Source organism: Asparagus officinalis, chromosome 1 (assembly GCF_001876935.1).
Source record: "Asparagus officinalis chromosome 1, Aspof.V1, whole genome shotgun sequence".
NCBI lineage: Eukaryota > Viridiplantae > Streptophyta > Magnoliopsida > Asparagales > Asparagaceae > Asparagus > Asparagus officinalis.
In genome coordinates, this window is record NC_033794.1 from 130,368,248 (window position 1) to 130,388,744 (window position 20,497).

At 34.8% G+C, this 20,497-nt stretch overlaps 2 protein-coding genes and 1 non-coding gene across 6 annotated transcripts in view; 1 reads left to right on the forward strand and 2 right to left on the reverse strand.

The window, feature by feature from the left end:
- LOC109819606 (histidine biosynthesis bifunctional protein hisIE, chloroplastic-like) lies at positions 709 to 9,212 on the forward strand. Its single transcript, XM_020385422.1, has 9 exons — positions 709 to 917; positions 1,009 to 1,081; positions 3,625 to 3,818; positions 4,459 to 4,666; positions 4,737 to 4,774; positions 4,862 to 4,957; positions 5,163 to 5,314; positions 6,168 to 6,247; positions 9,032 to 9,212. Exons 3-9 carry the CDS (start codon positions 3,672 to 3,674, stop codon positions 9,061 to 9,063), a joined length of 753 nt encoding a protein of 250 aa, XP_020241011.1. The 5' UTR covers positions 709 to 917; positions 1,009 to 1,081; positions 3,625 to 3,671; the 3' UTR covers positions 9,064 to 9,212.
- On the reverse strand, positions 9,499 to 9,579 carry TRNAL-AAG. Its single transcript has one exon. It is a non-coding gene; the product is annotated as a tRNA-Leu (tRNA).
- The window catches only part of LOC109819681, a 33,197-nt gene continuing 24,345 nt past the window's right edge, over positions 11,646 to 20,497 (reverse strand). For 2 of the 4 annotated variants that reach the window (XM_020385695.1, XM_020385537.1), the window contains exons 10-16: positions 13,739 to 13,930; positions 13,572 to 13,651; positions 13,402 to 13,474; positions 13,183 to 13,284; positions 12,719 to 12,824; positions 12,064 to 12,151; positions 11,646 to 11,987 (exon numbers count right to left, since the gene is read on the reverse strand). In XM_020385695.1, coding sequence (XP_020241284.1) covers positions 11,804 to 11,987; positions 12,064 to 12,151; positions 12,719 to 12,824; positions 13,183 to 13,284; positions 13,402 to 13,474; positions 13,572 to 13,651; positions 13,739 to 13,930 — 825 coding nt within the window. In that variant the 3' untranslated portion in view covers positions 11,646 to 11,803. Of the gene's footprint in view, positions 11,988 to 12,063; positions 12,152 to 12,718; positions 12,825 to 13,182; positions 13,285 to 13,401; positions 13,482 to 13,571; positions 13,652 to 13,738; positions 13,931 to 20,497 lie in introns of those variants that run through there. The other 2 variants (XM_020385615.1, XR_002241647.1) reach the window with 2 other exon arrangements.

The following is a 20,497-nucleotide window of genomic DNA, read 5'->3' on the forward strand; positions in this document are numbered from 1 at the left end:
AGATAGAGGCTTTCTTAATAGGAAAATAATAGGGGCACACCCCAACCACACTTCCAACCACACCCCCTCTCTCATTTGCTACAGTGCGTCGGGCCTTACATGGGATTTTTTAAAATCCCATGTGGGGCCGGGTACACTGTAGCAAATGAGAGAGGGGGTGTGATTGGAGGTGTGGTTGAGAGTGTGCCTCTAGTGTCACCCTTCTTAATAGCGGAAATTGGCTTTGGGCCCAGATATCGTAATACAAATAGGCCCAAGTCTCTTGACTTTTTCAACATATGAAAAAAAAAACACCCCTTAAAGAGCCCAAAACTTTCCAAAACCCTCCAATATAGGGTGCCAGGTTATACCTTGTGATTCAAAAAAATTATCCCTGCTTTACCCCTCAACAAGCCTGCTGTCTCTCTCTCCCTTCTCTCTGCTTTTCTGTTAGGTTTAACAGCCAACACCCCCAGAAATCCCTAAAAACTTTATGTGGGGGGTTTTCTGTAAATTTTTGGAAAGCTTGTTTGCGATTTCTAAAACTTATTGGGTGGTTTTCCTACAGTTTTCAGGTGGGTATTTGTAATTTTTGAAATTGTTTTGGGGTATTTTGTAATTTGTAGGGGTTATTTACAATTTTTGTAGCTCTTAATGGCTTTTCTGCAAATTATTGAGGGGTTATTTTTATTTCTTAAACTTTTTTGAGGGGTTTGCTGCAAAATATTGGGGGGTTATTTTTATATCTCCTCTCTCTCACCCCTCTCCTCCTTCGGATCCGACTCCAAGCGGATTCTAGGGCTAGGGTTTTCACTGTTCTCCCTCGAAGCTCGTCGTCGACTCCTCCCTCGAAGCTCGTCGTCGCTTCAAGCTCGTCGTCACTCGAAGATCGTCGTTTACTCATCCCTCGGCCGTCTTCCCTCTCGAGTTATCAGGATGTAAGTCGAAGCTTAAAGTTACCATTGATCTTGATTTTTTTTTTATTTTTTATACTAATTGCTAAATATTACTTCTTTATGACTTTTACAGATAATTTTGCACAAAATCTGATCTCATTTCTCTCGGATCTGTAATTTCAACCAGCTTCATTTAATTTTCAGAGGTGATCTCTCATCCTTACTACTTAATAATCCGGCTCAATGTTTTTCTCGAGCATGAAGCAGAAAATATTTACGTGGTTCCCAACATTTTACCATGAATTCTTGGACTTACTACGGGAGTGCCATCGTGGATAGTTTGGGCTTTTGTTTCGGTTTTGTTAGCAATTATGATTGCACTCTAGTCCCCTCTTTTTTCTCTTTTCCCCACTCTAATGGTCCTCCGAGAGAAGTTAATGGTCCGATTATGTTACATCTAAATGTTACATTATATTTTGTTTTGTTTTTTTGTTTTTGTTTTTGCTTTGTTTTGTTTTTTATAGTGGCCTTTGAACTCTATTAATTGATCGTATGGATTTATTGTATATTGTTGCAAGTTATGGTTCTTTGTTTAGGCATCAAAGGCTTCCTCAATGAATGTTTGCTAGCCAATCTATCGAATTGAATATTTCATTAAGGTTTTGTTACAAGTTAAACATTTCAAAGACAATGAATAGTTAAATTTAGGATGTTGTTGCCTTCATTAGCATTTTCGCGTGATCAAGGCAGAATTGCAGGAGAAAAAGGGAAAAAGAAGCTCTTTGCCTTGACTTTATATAACTTTTTAATATAATCTAAAGCATAATGCAGTTAAGATGGGTATATTATACTAAGTTTTCTTTTATGTGGTAAATCCGAATAAAAGATATGTGTGTGTGTGTGTGTGTGTATATATATATATATATATATGCTTGCATGTGTAAAAAAAAATTAAGCCAAAAAAGGGGCTACAATTGCTCTCAATATGTTGGTACACTTTGTAATGTTGAGTTGTACTTGTTTTGTAGAAGATCTTGTAATTCGAGCAATTTAATAGTAAATTGGATCATCTTCATGTTTGGGTGGCTTATCTTCTTTTGGGGTTTGAACCAAATTATTTATAATATGATATTTATCTTTTTATTGACTGAATGAAATTTGCCGTTAAAAAAGTTCGTTTTCATTACTTTTTTAGTTTTCAATCAAAAAATGATGTTGGTGTACAGTCATTTTAAATGAGTATTTATTAAATCATAATATCAAAATAATATTTGCGTAAGAACACTAATAATAAGTTTGCAAATTAACAGGAGATGAAAACACCACCTTAAACCTCCTTTTAATAAACAGTTCTAGCTAAAACTTTAATCAATCCCCATTTAAATTAGTATCAGTTATCTAGGTCATAAGCTAAATGGCACAAGAGCATGGAAATCCCTTTTACCATTTTCCTTTGTGTATATATGTATATATTGAGTGTCATTTTATCCTCAGTCCAGTTATTGTATATATATGTATATATGGAAATCCCTTAAACATCTCCATTTTTTTCTTGTCACTAAACAGGGCTAGTTGCTCCGAAATCTTACATTTGTCGTACTTTTTCCTATCAATAAGAGAAATGGAGTCCCCCCCCCCACAGGAATACAATAGTTAGTGCATATAAGAAAAGTATTATTGATTCAAATCCATTGTAAAATTAATTTTGAATGGACATTTTCAAAAATATTTGACCATTATTCAGGGTTCAAAGTACTAACATTGTGGCATATTTATGCAAACGCTGATAATCCGTATTCTCAAGAGTCTGCATCTGTTAAAATTGAAGCTGGAATGTAAATATTTGAAAGATCGACTCCTAGAGTGGATGTTTCATCACCTTCTCATCCAAAAGTTTATTCCTCCACTCACCCTTTCAATATGGAATCAACTTGATTATTCCTCAGGCTACGTGATAATGCATGGAATCAACTCCAGAGGTAAGTTTGATTTCATTTTCCAAGGATTTTGATTAATTGAGTTTTTTTCTCCTATCCTTTCTCTTCTATTCTTAATTCACATCACCAAATTTTTTTCTTTTCATTAACCAGGGTGAGTTGCTCAAAACCAATGTAAACTCAATTTTTATTCAAAACCAATGTGCATTAATTGAGTTTTTTCTCCTCTCCTTTCTCTTCTATTTTTAATTCACATCTCCAGTTTTTTTCTTTTCATTATCCAGGGCCAGTTGCTCAAAACCAATGTAAACTCAATTTTGATTCAAAACCAATGTAAACTCAATTTTGATTAGACATACTCAAAAGCATTTGACCATTATTGATATTTTTCTTCATGGTTATCTATTCAAATTTCCAAGATTTATTCGTTTGTAACATCATCATCAATTAGAAGAAAAATAGGATTGGATTTAATTTAAAAATATTTTGCAGCAACATGCAATGCTAATTTCAACATTTTGAATACCCAATTACATCCTTTGATCATCTAAGTTAATTGAAACTCCAAAAACGCAAATAAAGTTCATAAGCTAAACTGTCTATAAATGAAATTAAAGAGATTAGAAATCTTACCTTCATCTCTTTCTCTGAAACAATTTAATTAGAATAATTTTTTGGAGAGAGAAACCGGGTTGGGTGAAACGTGGTTTATTAGTAGAGTTTTTTTGATAATTTTAGAGTTTTTAAAGAAATTGTGATTGGCCCAACCTTAAGTTATTGTTCATTTTATCATTTTCATTGTTCTCCTTTAGTTAAAAGAAGTAGTTGATCCAGATCGATCGGAGTCCTCCTCTCTCTAATGGCGGCCGCCTCCTTTGCTCGCCTCTCCTCTCTCAGCTTCAGCTCCCGAGACGGCATCAAAACGCCCAGAAAACCCAAAGTTTTCAGGCCCATCCGCGCTTCTTCGTCTTCTCCTCCGATCGAGCTCCGATTCGATCCCAAAAAGGTCCCTTTCCGCTAACCCTAGCCTCGTCTGAATACCCATCTTACGATTCTGTTTTATGTTGCATTGATAGGATTACTACTCATCATATTTGGATGGTTCCTATTAAAATTGTTACTCGTGCTTAAAACCTTATTATATTGAAGGAGACGAGAGAATGCAAGGACTTGTAAGAGTTTTGAACATTCTCTAGTGGATGCAAGCCTATAATACATTAGAATTTCGGTGATTATGTGATCTCTTCTTCGTTTGCATGAGTTCAGGTTATTATTTAGTTGCGAAGCCAGAGGATAATTAGCTTATCTGCATGACTTATACATTTGAACCCAAAATCAAAACCTTATAAGAAATAAGAAACAACGAAACATTACTAGAGGAAAGTATGTAATTTCTTTACCTTTGGCCTTTGATGATTTTGGTGTTTAGGTGATTAAACCTTCCTTCCTTCCTCCCTTCTCGCATACATGTTCCATTGCCATACAAACAAAAAGGAATCTACACTGTGAGCAATTGATTATATTGTTATAATGAAGCAAATCTATATGATTTATAATGTTGTAGAGCATTATTTAGCTTTGACTATATCTTTAGTATTTACGAGGCGCTGACAGGAAATGTACCTCAATCGATTTTTTATGTTTAGGTTGAATGCTTACTGGATAGTGTAAAATGGGACGAGAAAGGATTAGCTGTGGCTATTGCTCAGAATGTGGACACTGGAGCTATTTTGATGCAAGGATTTGCAAACAGGGAAGCCCTTGCTGCCACAATTTCATCTCAGAAGGCAACTTTTTATAGTCGTTCACGATCATCATTGTGGACAAAAGGGGAGACTTCAATGAACTTTATAAATGTCAAAGACATTTTTCTCGACTGTGATCGTGATTCGGTGAGTCCTGAAGACTTCAATGAACTTTATAAATGTCAAAGACATTTTTCTCGACTGTGATCGTGATTCGGTGAGTCCTGATAGAGAGTTTCCTTCCGAAACTCTTGCCTCTTGGAAATTTTTATTCTGACATATTAGCTTTAATTCCACTTATTAGATAGTATATCTTGGGAAACCTGATGGGCCCACATGCCATACTGGGGCAGAAACGTGTTACTATTCATCTGTTGCTGATCTTTTGGAAGAACCACAGGTTTGTGAGTCTTGGAAACTCAATATTCATGTATCATGTTGTTTTGTTCCTTTATTCCTTCCTCACTGAATAGCTTTCCATGTGACATACATCAAGAAACATCGCAATTTATATTTAATGGTGAATTTGTTACAGACCAAAAAGGAGCGGCTGGCATCCACAACTCTGTATTCACTATTTATATTTAATGGTGAATTTGTTACAGACCAAAAAGGAGCGGCTGGCATCCACAACTCTGTATTCACTAGAGTCTACAATTTTCCAACGTAAAGCTGAAATCGAGACAACACAAAATGGAAAGCCATCATGGACCAAGAAGTTATTGTCTAATGAACAACTGCTTTGTTCGAAAATACTGTAAGTTTCTCTCTCTCTCTCTCTCTCTCAATATATATGTGTGTGTATGTGTGCCCGCGCATGCGCGCCCGTGTGAGCGTGTGTTCACTCTCTCTCAATACAGCACTGTGGCCTATGGCTATGGGCGTATATGAGCACGCTCTGCATACTTCTATAGTTCTATTGGTATTTGGCTAGCTAATTTTGTCTAAGTTACTGCAAAAAATATGAACCTAATTCAATGCTATTTGGTTCCTGCGAACCTGAATTCCATTATTTCACTTGATGAATACACCCCCTTGAGTGACAAAAACAAATAGTCAGGTTGAGAGATACAAGGACGAAAAACAAATAATGAAGCATATAAATCTGGAGATAAAAGTTCTCTAGTATATGTTCTAACCATTTAGTGTTGAACTTGATTGAAGTAGAAGTCATCTTAAAAATACTCATTGAGAATAGTTAAGGCAATTCTTTTGCATATTATTATGATTAATTAGCCGCATTCTTGCTTATCATATTGTTAAAATAACAGAGCACTTAATGTATTGGAGAATAGTATTGTTGTGGTCTCATGTCTAGTTTGCGATGATTGATTTTAGTTTCCACATGTGTCTTCCGAGTGTTCTGTCAGTACTTGATAGCTTTCCAACCTTTGAGTGGTTGTAATCAAGTCTATAGTTTATTAGGGGTACCAGAATAAAATGACCAAACAACTATGAAGAGTCTAATGTTCTCTCTCAAGGTTGTTTGCTGTTGTATAGTCATGTCCTGTTGTTTGCTGTTGTATAGTCATGTCCTGCACCTGATTTGGCAAGCATTTTTTTGAAATCACTTTGTTGCTAATTCCTTGGCCATGATTGAGTCTTTATAGAAGCATGTTGCTGAACTATGTTGCATTGGTGCGGGTACAGATACGAGTACGGGGTACGGGACATGAAAAATTTGCAAAAGGTAGGTTACGGGAAACGACGACTATATGAATATTTATTGCACATCTATTATATATATTGAAATTTATGTTTACATGAGATGAGATCAATATTTTTTTTCATTCACGTGTTATGAGAATTAAAAATCATATAATATTTTTATGTTTCTTTATTATATGGATTATAAATTGGAAAAACACTCTTTTTTGAACTAGAAACCTAGACAACCATGAAAATCACAGTTTGGAGTCCAACAAGTTTCAAGAAGTGGATGTGAAGTGTAGGAAATATGTCCATGAAACGTTTGACAAGTGTTCTAAATTAAAGCATAAATTGTTTAATTGAGTACATGCCCAAATAAATGTATGCATGTATGCAAGGAGTGCCCAAGCAATTTGGGTATGGGTACATGTATGGCTTCATGATACAAGTACCCAGGTAACATAGTTGCTGAAGGTATTGGTGATACTTTCTTGTTTTATTTTATTCTGGTTAGTTTCTAGTTTCCTGATGCATCTACATTTAGCTGTTCTTTTCCTCTTCTAGTTATCTACCACACCTCCAGTTACCCTATTTCTTTTATAACACTGTTACATAAACTGAAGAAAAGGGGTTATCTCCATTTCTTTATTGACTTGTAAGATAACCTCAAGACCCTCTTACCTCGGTTATTAATCGGGCAACATTTATTTCCTATACATATACACAAAAGTTGATACGTCGTTTGTGTATATGTACATATATTGTGTATATATACATATATTGTGTGGTTTGTGTATATATACATTTTTTGTGTGGTTTGTGTTCATTCACACATGTTTGTATATATGTATGTGCCTAAGCAAACAAGCATGCATGTATGTAAAATCCAGTCAAAATAAATTAAAAGAGTTTGGAGACAAGATTGTATATAGCTCATAAAGGCTTATTGAGTCATTGATTGATATCGGCATTTGGCCAAGACAAGATCTGTAACTTTAGGTCGAATTCAATGTCAAGTAACCACATGATACAGGCATAGAGCATTCTTGATATGATTGAGAATTAAACTACATTCAGAAATTATAAAGTTGCAAATAGCCCATTAGTCTAGGCCTTTTAGGATGCACAAGGCACCTAAAAATTGCCATTGTCATTATTATCGGCATGCCAGTCTTTTCCTGTCAGGACTTAGGTCATCTATGGAGCATAAAGCTTCACAAAACATTTAACAAAACTTCCAAGATCTTGCAACTGGTTTACATTAATAGGTAGGAACTATTTTTTCAAACCAAGAAAGTAAAGAGAGGCCTACCATGAGCCCTGGAAGACTAGATGGTTGGTAGGATTATTATACTCACTAGCTCAAAGCTGGTTTGAATTAAAGGCTACCTTGTGGATTCAAGGTTTTTAGTGCATTCAAGGCTACTAAGTAGTTGAAGGCTGAAGCTGCTATCATTTCTTTGTGCTTCCGACTAATTACTGATGTAGTATTTGCACGTTCGGTTGTGGAACTTCTTGACCTTGAGTTGGGGTTACAAAGACATTCCTTAAGTGGGAAAAGGCATAGATGATGATGATGACTCGTGTGCTAAAAAAACTACATATATCCATACATCCGTTAATCATAACACATTATGTGATCCATCGTGCAGGGATTTTTAGAAGTCTTGTAATTTTAATGATTATTATGAGTACCTGAATTCTGAAAGTATCCAATACCTGCCTTTAAGTATACAAGTGTTTTAACTTTTTTGTTTTTTGTTTTTTGTTTTTTTTTTTGGGGGGGGGGGGGGGAATACCTTCTCCTATCTATGTGTAAATAATGGAATTGAAAAAGATATTATCCCTCCTTTGATTTCTCATAAGGAGGGACAATCATGACGTGATTTTCTTCTTAGGACACAAAATATGGCATTTTGACATATTCAATGAGCCTAATATGAATGTATCTTCATGTTGAGTGTTGATCATGTATTGGTTAGTATGTTAGAAAAGCAATAATGATATTTTCGATATCTTTTTTGATATTTGGAAATGCAAGTTTTGATGACTCTCCATGGCCTCATAAATGGTTACATTTGACGCCACTTTTGGCATTTGATGTATGTGCACAAAGTAGCATGTAGCCAGTGGCTGTGCCAGAAATTTTAGCAAGGGGGTCCAAAAAATTATTAAACATGGTAACATTAATTATTTTTTGCACAATTGATTAGCATCTAACCATCATTACAAAACATTAATTATCTTTTTTGATATTTGGAAATGCAAGTTTTGTTATGAGAAAAAACTTCACGGGAGTTGAACTCCCGTGAAGTTTGGAATTTTTTTTTCAAAAACCGACACAGTTTCAACAAACTGGGTCGGTTTTTGCAATTAAGGCTAAAAGGGGTCGTTTTTTATAAATAAATTTTAAAATGGGATGGTTTTGAAAATTTGTCCAGTTGTCTATTCGTCGTCTTACTAATGCAAGAAAAAAAATAAAACCCCATCTTCAGCTTTGTTTATAGGTTTCATTTCATATGACAGGATAGCCGCTAATCCCTCTAAACAAGTTTATTAGCATTTACACCTTTATAAAATAGCATTTACACCTGAACCGCAGATGATATTATTTCTCCTGTTTGGTTGAGCTTTCATGTGGGAATTACTTGATGATAAATTACCTTTTGCCTCTAGTTTAACCAAGAAGGTTAAATTGTCCTCTAAAGCGTATAAGTGACTTCGACATCATAGTACAACTACTGAAGAATAACTGTGACATATAATAGTGTGACACTATCATGCTAGCGTACTCGCATCCTAATGCTATTATTATCTTTATCAGAGAAGAGGCAGGAGAGCTCGTCCAGACGCTAAAAGAAAATGAGGATAAATCTCGTACCGCTTCAGAGATGGGAGATTTGCTCTACCACTGCTTGGTGCTCCTCGGTCTCAAGGATGTGAAGGTGGAAGAAGTCCTCGAAATCCTTAGAAAGAGATTTTCACAGTCTGGCATCGAAGAAAAGAGGAGCCGACTAACCAAAAACCATTTTCTTTAAGTGAATCTCTCTCTTGTTGCCCCCATCTTTTGTTGCAAAGTTCAAATTGGATTTTCGTTATCACGGGTTTGAAGCTTAATTATGAGCAATCACTGTGGTGATAATTAGATGTTTTAAAAGCTAAGGTCAATGTGAACAAAGAGCATCCAAAAAGTATAAATAAAGAATGTTAAATATTGAAATAACTATGGCTTATAGAATGATAAATATATTATTAATCACTACGAGTTAATTTTAAAAAAGCAATTTATATTGTTGAGAGTGGGATTTGAACCCACGCCCTTTCGGACCAGAACCTTAATCTGGCGCCTTAGACCAACTCGGCCATCTCAACATTGTTCCACCTGTTTTCGCAGACGATTAATGTTATTGAAAATTTAATAAAATTGTTTTACATTAATTAACCTCATTTTGATTTAGATACTTGTCCTGCTATATCGATGTCTTTAATGACAATTTTCTTTTAACCGTATATATTTTTTGTATCAGAACACAAGCTTTAAGTTGTTATTTAGTAAAAAGATTTTTTTTTGTTTTGTATCAGAACAACGAAGGTTCAAATGCATGCCTGATCCGACACAAGATTAACTTATGGTTAAAAGGAAAAAAAAATGTTAGGTGAAACAGATAGTGGTTAGTATTTCAATACGTACATAAGAAATTAATATGCTCAACTTTATAGGAATACGTTGGCATATAAAATTATTATACCCTTAAACCCTCATGACGGTTTCCAAGTTTTGAAACAATAAAAGTGAATATAGAAATATGACATTTCTCATTATGTGGAGGCAAAAAGTGCTGAAGTAGGGAAACTACTTTGGTAAGCAATAAATTCAACCATTGGGTACCATAAAATACGTGGCTGTCGTTTTTCATTAATTTTTAGAAACATTGAAAAAACTAATTTTTGTGACATTACTAAATTGATCTAATGTGAAAGGAAAAATGCTAACTATAGTGCTACCGCTAACAAATGTGTGGTTTCCTTCCTTAAAAATTGTAATAAGAAAATGACGAGTAACGAAGGCCCTACTCTTTTGTTTGTGGTAGTACCAAAGTAGTATGAAAGTTATAGTATAGTTATCATTACTTAATGTCAAACTCTTCGAGAGATCAATGTTTTCATTAAGCCAGCCACCAAAGAAGATCAAATAATAGTTGAGAATCTAGATCCAAACAATGCGTCATTGAAGGCTCAACAATAATGCGTCACACGAATCAATTTAACTCCTCAAGTTATTAATAATTTGCAGAGGATTTTTTTTTTCCCGTTCGATGTCGAATCAAACTAAAGATCCTCAAGGCTTTGTACCTGTTTGTTTTCTTAAATTTCCATCTTCATCGATCCATGCAACCGTTGCTCGTTATGACCAACTGTTGATGTTTTGATCAGATTAATTTAAGAGTGGTGTTAGAGACACACCCTCTACCACACTTCCAACCACACCCCCTCTCCCATTTGCTACAGTACCGCGGACCCCACATGAGATTTTAAAATTTTAAAATCTCATGTGGGGCCCGCAATACTGTAGCAAATGGGAGAGGGGGATGTGATTGGAGGTGTGGTAGAGGGTGTGCTTCTATCATTTCTTTTAATTTAATTGTTGCGTTCCCGGCACAGTACCGTACCTTTCTGGGGCTTCAAGTTTTTATAGCACCTTGTTTTTTTTTTTCCTCCTCAATGTTTTTATTAGAGAATACGTGTGTACGAAGTAGACAAGGGAAAGCCCTTAGTCACGCTAACCCATGTTTCTCACTGGATAAAGTGGCATTAAATTTTAAATAGCACAAAATTCAAGTGAAGTAGGTGAACGGTAAGAAAAACTAAGAGTACAATAAAACTAAATGGAACTAAGTAGGCGAACGCTAGTTCGGGCCGAGTTTCGACCGTAAATTAGATTGGACCAGTTCTGCCCGCGGTTCAAACCGAGCCATGTCATGCCCAACCTTAGTGTATAGATCTTTCAGCTAGCGAAAAAGCTATTGGGCTCACGGTCCAACCGTGAGCCCCCGACTCGCTAAGGGGAACGGGGGTGGTCCCCACAGCAGCTATGGGACCCACAACCCTGTTCCCCTCAGCAAGTTGGGGGCTCTGGACCGCGAGCCGAACAGCAAGGCTCTTCAGCTAAAAAGGTTCACTGTGCAGAAATATTGATTTGAATACTATGATATCAAGAAAATAAAATATCCAAAATGGAGGCGAAACTGCCTTCGATCGCTTACCGTATTTGAAACTTTTACACCCAACATGGAGGAAAAAGCCTCCTTGGATGGTTTCAATGAAATCATAAGATGAACATAAAATTTGCAAAAAAGGCAAAAGGCACGAAAAATATTTTAGAGGCAGGGAATCTTAACCTTCTCTGCATTACTTTTTACATCCAGGCAGAAATCATATGAACAAGCACAATACCTTTTTCCGCTCGTCAGAGTTTGTATGCTACCAAAATCCAAAATTAAGATACATGATGTAAACACTGACTTGAATGATACAAAATCAATGTCTTGCAATACAGATCGTAATTTACGCTAATAATCTGACGACAAGTGCAAAATTATGACCCGTCTGAATCAAGAACCACCTTCGAAACACTTTGGCAGAGCCTTACTATCATTGATCTTCCACTCTCAAGGCTCTCCGCAACGCCCATAATTTCATCTGAGATTTTTGAGGGAACCTTAGGTTCTGCTTCTAAGATCCTGATCTGGAGATCGGACGGCTTGGAGGGATATGTCGCACTGTTAATTCAAATATTAGATCATTTGAGTATACAGGTAGAGTTCTGCTCGTAATCAAAAGAAGCTTATAGCTCACCAGTTCAAGGAGGTTAACTCAAGACTGAGTGTTATCTTCCGGCCACTCTTGAAGCCTAGGAAAGAGAGTTGCAGATCAAGTTGGCCTGCTGGAATGGTGGAGACAGCAAAAAAATGAATTGAAATATACTTGGGACTTTTGCGAATCTACACAAAGATACTGTCTTCTTTTCACATATATGGTAACTAAGACAAAATTTGACCCCCTTTCCAACAAAACCGGAAGATGATTTCAAACTAAGCCTGAAGTTTGAGGCAGGCTCTTCCCGGACTGAGTGAATAGATTTGCTTTGACAAATGACTTTGGACAACGAAGCATTCATACAAATTCCCGATTAGTAGATTTTATACCTATGTTATTTGGTAAAATCTGGCAAGAAATATATGTTCATTTCGCGACCATAGTATCAGCCGTGGCAGCTTCTGATATATATGTCAGTTGGGAATGATCCAGGTTATGATTTTCCAAGTCACGTGCAGATCTAGCAGACTAGTTCGCTTCATATTTTTTGGAAGTGCAATGATGTCATTTATTATAGTGAAAAGAATATCAGCGATCAAGCCCTTGTTGCAGCTGAGCTCTATATGAAACTGCATACTGTAACTACTGGAAGCGAGAGAAGAAAAAGAATAGACAAAAAGTCGACAAAACTTACAGGATCGCAAATGAAAAGTTGAGGATATTAGGTTCCACAATTGCACTCGCGAGACTAGTACTTCCTCAAGCACATCAAGTAGAGTGCCCAAAAGGAGATTTGTTTCCTGTGTATCAGAAAGCTCAGATAAGACTGCAGCTTCCTAAAACATAGCTGGAAGTTAAATAAAAAAGGAAACAGTATCTATCTATCAAGCTTCAAAGTTCAAAATCTATTGAGACTTCACTAAATAATACACTTTCTAAGCTAGAGACCCCTACATTGCCAAGTAAGCATAATAACTATGTTCTCTAAAATTTAAAATCTTGTTCATACTAGCCATTTGTATAAACAGAACTCTACTAATTTTGTCAACTCGATGTTTACATGGCTGAATGTGTGTACAGAAAGGATTAATATATAAATACTGTGCACTAAAAAATCTTAGCTGAAAGTAGAGAATATTAAAGGTTGAAGCACTTTACCAGTATCTCCTGGGAGAGTAGTTTCTGTTTAGCAACTGCGTGGTCCCCCTTGGCTTTCAAAATAAATTCAAAAGCTAAGCATGCATTCATATTCGGGAAATTCTGGATAGGACCAACATATATTAGAAGATATGAATATATCCCCCATTCTACAGTCACATTTATGAACAAAGTAATAAGTTCAAAATTCAATGCAAACTCAACACTGAGTATCTTAACCTTTTCAATGCTGGCATTGTTCAAAAGGTTATTGGCAACTATACTTGAAACTTCTCTGCTATATATTCTGAACCTGTTTACTTCAAGGGCAGAAAATTTTAGTAGGCAACAATAGAGAATTCTGTCAATTTAAAATCTGAGACTAGAAAAAGTTTGCAGAGCGTGGGCACCTTTGAAGGAGTACATTACAATAGTTGAGAACAATGTCATACTGATCATTCTCTTTAACTACGTCACTCAATTTCCACAGCTACCATGGAACAAAGTTGTGTCAGCTACATAACATTTTAAAAACAAAATAATTACGGTAATAATAAAAGGAAATGTCTAGCCAAACCTGCAAATCTTGTTGAATTAACCTACAACAATTTTTCATGTCTATATGGTCATTTACTACTTTAATAATTCCATCACAACTTGGATTCCCTTTTATCTTGCAGGATGATTGAAACCCTTTCATCATGTCCTTCACCTTTTGGTCTAGCATTTCAAGTTCTTGTTTCAGTGATGGCACTCGATCGCACTCCACCTAGTACAAGCAAGCAGAAAGTCCTTAGTCCAAATAGCAATCATAAGTTTCTTGGGAACAATGCCCAAAAGCAAGAACGCATTTAGCACATATAATCAACTAGTTGAAAATTTTAAACTGATGTGCACTATAGGCAGTTGATTTTACAACTAAAATCCAAGTTCCTTTTACCAAGATATGGGTAGTGCGTCGCATCCAAACATATATGCTTGCATGTAAATCTTAGGAAAACAATGAAAAAAGGAATGGGGAAAAGAGTTTACTTTATATGAAGAACATGTAGTTAATCATTAGCTACAGTACTATACCAATGTTTTCCTCTTCTGTTAGAGCAAGAAAAATCCAAAAAAAATTAGGACATTAGTTGGCTTGCTTCTAATGATCCACTGCAAAAGGCTTGGAGAAGTTTCCAAGTTGCGCAGAATCACAAAACAACCTTATCTCCTTTGTTAGGTGAAAAAACTTTTGCTATTAGCGTTCTTCCAACTCCCATGCAACCAAACATGTCCTGAGCTAGCTAAGAACAAATATGCTACATGAACTATTTTCCTACTTGTGTGTGAGTTAACTACAAAAGGTGTCTTTCTAGTTATATTTATGCAAGCTTCAAAATTCACGATTTTTCGTGTGCTATAACCCACTTATTTGGTCATTTTTGGACAAATCACATTTTCTTGTTGATTATAACCCATAATTTGATCTTTGTTGGCCAAACTACTTATTTGTTATCCTGCATAAAAATATTGATGTGAGCTCCCAAATTCTTGATTTCTCATAGACTATAACCTATAATTTTGGTCGTTTTAGACCAAATTACTTCTTGCTTTCGTGCATACGGATACGTATACGACCACCAAATTTTATGATTTCTGGTGAACTATAACCCAAAATTTTGGTCATTTTTGGCCAAATCACTTCTTGTTTTCCTGCATAGAAATATCCATGCCAACTATCAAATTCACGATTTCTCATGGATTATAACCCACAATTTTGATTGTTTTTTGCGAAAACACTTCTTACTTTCTCACACGGGAAATTTTATGCAAGCTATGAAAGTCATGATTTTTCGTGGGCTATATAACTTACAATTTTGGACGTTTTTGGTCAAATCATATATTGCTTTCCTATATAGAAATATTTATGAGAGCTTCAAAAATTCACGATTTCTTGTGAACTAAGCTTCAAGTCTGGTCGCTTTGGCCAAATTACGATTTCTCTTTAATTATAAGCACAAATTTGGGTCATTTTTTGCCAAACCATTTCTTTTTTTTTTCCCGCATAGAGATATTTATGCAAGCTCCCAAATTGACGATTTTTCGTGGACTATATAATCCACAAATTTTGTCGTTATTGGCCAAACCACGATTTCTTATGGACTATAACGCATAATTTTGATCACTTTTTGGCCAATTGCTTCTTGCTTTCGCACAGAGAAATATTTACCAGAGCTTCGAAAATCATGATTCTTGTGGGCTATAAGTCACAATTTAAGTCATTTTCGGCCAAATTATTTCGTGTTTTGTTGCATACAAGTAGTTACGACCTACCATATTTACGATTTCTCATGGACTACCACAACTTCGATTTTTTTTTGCCAAATCACTTCTTGTTTTCGTAAATAGAAATATTTGCTGAACTCCCACAATCATGAACCTCGTGAACTATAATCCATAATCTTAGGCATTTTGACCAAATCATTTCGTGCTTTCTTGCACAGAAATATTGATGTGAGCTCCCTAATTCTTGATTTCTCATGGACTATATAACTCATAATTTTGGACGCTTTCGAACAAAATTATGATTTTTCATAGACTATAACCCACAATTTTATTGTTTTTGCCAAAATTGCTTCTTACTTTCCCATACAGAAATATTCTTGCGAGCTTCAAAATTCACCATTTCTCGTTGACTATAACCCATAACATTTGTTGTTTTTGTCCAAAACACTTTTTGTTTTCTAGCATAGAAATAGACTATATGACCTCTTAAACAAATGATTTCTCGTGGACTATAACTCACAATTTTGAATGTCTTTGGGCAAATCACTTATCGCTTTTCCGCGAAGAAATATTTACGAGCGCTTCAAAAATCAATATTTCTCATGGACTATAAAGTCACAATTTTGATTGTTTTTGGTCAAACAATTTCTTGCTTTCCCTCATAGAAATAGAAGTATTTGAGCAAGCTCCTAGATTCACTATATCTCGTGGACTATAACCCAAAATTTTGATTGTTTTGCCCAAATAACTTCTTGCATTCCACAGAGAAATATTTATGCAATATTTTTATTCATGCTCCAAAATCACAATTTCTCGCGAACTATAACCTACAACGCTTTTAGCCAAATCACTTCTTGCTTTCCCGTGTAAAAATATTTAAGCAGGCTTCAAAAATCACGATTTTTGTGGAATGTATATCACAATTTGGTCATTTTTGCAAATCATTTCTTGCTTCCCCACAGAGAAATATTTATGCGAGCTCCTAAATTCATGAAATTTCGTGGAATATAACTTACTATTTTGGCCATTTATGGCCAAATCACAATTTCTAATGGACTGCAACCCACAATTTTAGTTTGTTTTTTTCATCAAATCATTTCTTTCTTTCCCACATATAAAAATGCATATGAGCTCCAAAATTCACTATTTCTCATGGACTAAAACCTACAATTTTGATCAAAATCACGATTTCTCATGGACTAAAATCCACAACTTTGAACATTTTTGGCCAAACCGCTTCTTACTTTTCCGAGTATAATTATTTATGAGCTTAGAAAACCATGGCTTCTCAAGGATTATAAGTCATAATTTTGGATTTTTTTGCCAAATAACTATTTCTTGTGGATTATATCCCAAAATTTTGGTATTTTCATTTCTTTCTTTCCCGCATAGAAATATTTGTGCGAACTCTCAAATTGACTATTTTTAATTTTGGTTATTTTTGACCAAAACACTTCTTATTTTCAAACAAAAATATTTACTCGAGCATCAAAATTCACGTTTTCTTGTGAGCTATAACCCACAATTTTGGACGTTTTTGGTCAAATTACTTCCTGCTTTCCTTCATAGAAATATTTGTGAGAATTTGAAAATCACAATTTCCTGTGAACTATAAGTCATAATTTTAGTCGTTTTTTTACCAAATCATGATTTCTCATTGATTATAACTTCAAGAATCCTAGTGGACTATAACTCACTATTGGTCGTTTTCGATAAAATCATGATTTCTCGTGGACTATGACCCACAAGGTTATGCATTCTTGGTGAGATCACTTCTTGGTTTCTTGTATAGAAATATTTATGTGAGCTCTCAAAATCATGAATTTTCGTGGATTATAACCTACAATTAGTCATATTTCGCAAAATCACTTCTTGTTTTATCGCATGGATTTATTTATTTATGCAAGCTCCGAGAATGACAATTTCTAGTGGACAATAACCTACAGGTTGGATGTTTATAACTGAATTACTTCTTGCTTTCCCGCATAGAAATATTTAAGCAAGCTTCGAAAATCACAATTTCTTGTAGAATCTTGGTTGTTTTTTGTTAGATCACATTTTTTGGTAGGCTATAACCCATAATATTGGTTATTTTTTTGCCAAATCATCTGCATAGAACAATTTATGCGAGCTTCTAAATTAACAATTTCTCATAAACTGTAGCTTGCAATTTTGGCCGTTTCGGTCAAATCACGATTTCTCATGGACCATAACCCACAATTTATTTGTTTTTAGCCAAATCACTTCTTGCTTTCCGGCATATAAATATTTATGCGAGCTCTCAAATTCACGCATTTTCATGGACTATAACCCATAATTTTGATTGTTTTTGGTCGAATCACTTATTGCTTTCTCTCGTAAAAATATTTTTTGAGCTCCCAAGACCACGATATTTGGTAGACTATACCCACAATTTTGGTTGCTTTTGGGCATATCATTTCTTGCTTTTTAGCGTAGAAATATTTATGAGATCTTTGAAATCACGATTTCTCATGAACTAAATCATAATTTTGGTTGTTCTTGGCCAAATCATTATTTTTCATTGACTTATAACCCTTGGCCTAGTCGTTTTTGGACAAGCCAAAATATGTAAGCTCCAAAATTTATGATTTCTCATGGACTATAACTCAGTTTTGGTAGTTTTTAGCCAAATCACTTCTTGTTATCCCGCATAGAAATATTTATGGTAGCTTCCAAATTCACAATTTCTCGTGGATAATAACTCACTATTTTGGTCATTTTCGACCCAAATTCACAATATCTCATGCACTATTACCCATAATTTTGGTCATTTTTGGCAAATCATTTCTCTTTTTCGCATAGAAATATTTGTGCGAGCTTTGAAATTCACAATTTTCCATGGACTATAATCAATAATTTCCGCCATTTTAGCCAAATCACCTCACTTTCTGGAATCGAAACATTTATGCGAGATTCAAAATTCATGATTTATCGTGGGCTATAACCAATTTATTTGGTCATTTTCGGTCGTTTTTCATAGACTATAACTCAATTTTAGTCGTTTTCTCGCCAAGATCATTTCTTTCTTTCTCGAATAGAAATATTTACGTGAGCTTCCAAATTCACAATTTCTAAAAGACTATTATTAACTCATTTTGGTCCTTTTCAATCAAGTCACGAGTTCTCATGGACTATAACCCACAACTTTGATCATTTTTTGGTGAAATCACTTTTTACTTGCATAGAAATATTCATGCAAGCTCTCAAAATCACGACTTCTCGTGGATAATAACCCACAATTTTGGTCATATTAGGCCAAATCTCTTCTTATTTTCTCACAATTGATATATGTATAAGAGCCACAAAAATCAAGATTTTTCATAGACTATGACCTACAATTTTGGACATTTATCAAATCACTTTTCGCTTTCCTGCATAGAAATATTTAAGCGAGTTTCAAAAATCATGATTTCTCATGGCCTATAACTCTAAATTATAGTTGTTTTTTGCCAAATCATGAGTTTTCATTGACTATAACCCACAATATTGGTCTTTTTTTAGCCAACTCATTTCTTTCTTTCTCGCATAGAAATATTTAGGCAAACTTCCAAATTCATGATGACTTATGGATTATAACATATTATTTTGGTCCTTTACGGTGAAATCACTATTTCTTGCGGACTACAACCTCTATGTTTTTTATCAATTTTTTGGGCCATGTCACTTCTCGCTATCCCACGCATAAATATTTACCCCACGCATAAATATTTACGCAATCCTAATTTCACAAATTCTTGAGGACTATAATCCATATTTTTTGTTGCTGTTGGACAAATCACCTCTTGCTTTCTTGCAAAGAAATATTTTACGAACTCCTAAAATCACGATTTCTCGTGAACAATAATCCACAGTTTTAGTCGTTCTCAGCCAAATACCTTCTTGCTTTCTTGCATATAAATATTAATACGAGCTCCCAAATTGTTGATTTTTGCGAAAAATGACCTATAATTTTTATCATTTTAGGCCAAATTACTCACTTTCTTGCATACAAATACCAATTAGACGTCCTAAATTTACGATTTTTCATAGGCTACTACCTATAATTTTGGTCGCTTTTGGCCAATTCACTTATGTTTTTCATGCATAGAATATATATGTGATCTCCTAATTTCATGATTTCTCACAATTTCTCAGACTACAACTCACAATTTGTCTGTTTTTGGTCAAGTCACTTCTTTCATTCCAACATATACATATTTATGCAAACTCTCAAATTCACAATTACTCATGGACTACAATCCACAAATTTTGGTTGATTTTTGGCCAAATCATTTCTCACTTTTATTACATAGAAATATTTGTGCGAGCTCCAAATTTCACTGTTTCTCGTAGACTATAACTCATAATTTTGGTGGTTGGCCAGATCACTTCATGTTAGTTATCCCACATAGAAATATTTATGTCGCCTTCCAAAGTCACGATGTCTCGTGGACTATAACTCATAATTTTGGTCCTTTTCAATCAAATCAAGAATTCTCATAATTATTACTCACAAATTTGGTCATTTTTGGCAAATCATTTCTTACTTTCTTGTATAGAAATATTTGTGCTAGCTCCCCAAATTCACTATTTTCATGGACAATAAGTACTATCTTTGATTGTTTTTTGCTAAATCGCTTCCTGCTTTCCGACATAAAAATATTTACGCAAGCTTCAAAATTTATAATTTCTCATGGGCTACAATCAACTTATTTGGTCATTTTCAGTCAAATCGTGATTTCTCGTGGAATCATAATTTTGGTCGTTTTTTGCGAAATCACTTCTTCCTTTCCCGCACATGAACATTTATGCGAGCTTCCAAATTCAAGATTTATCGTGGACCATAACTCACTGTTTTCGTTATTTTTAATCAAATCACGATTTCTCATGGACTATAACCCACAATTTTGATTATTTTTTGTGAAATCAATTCTTGCTTTTTTGCATAGAAATGTTTCTACAAGCTACCAAAATCATGATTTCTCGTGGATAATAACCCACAATTTTGGTCTCATTTGGTCATATCATTTCTTCCTTTCTCGCATAGAAATATATATATATATATATA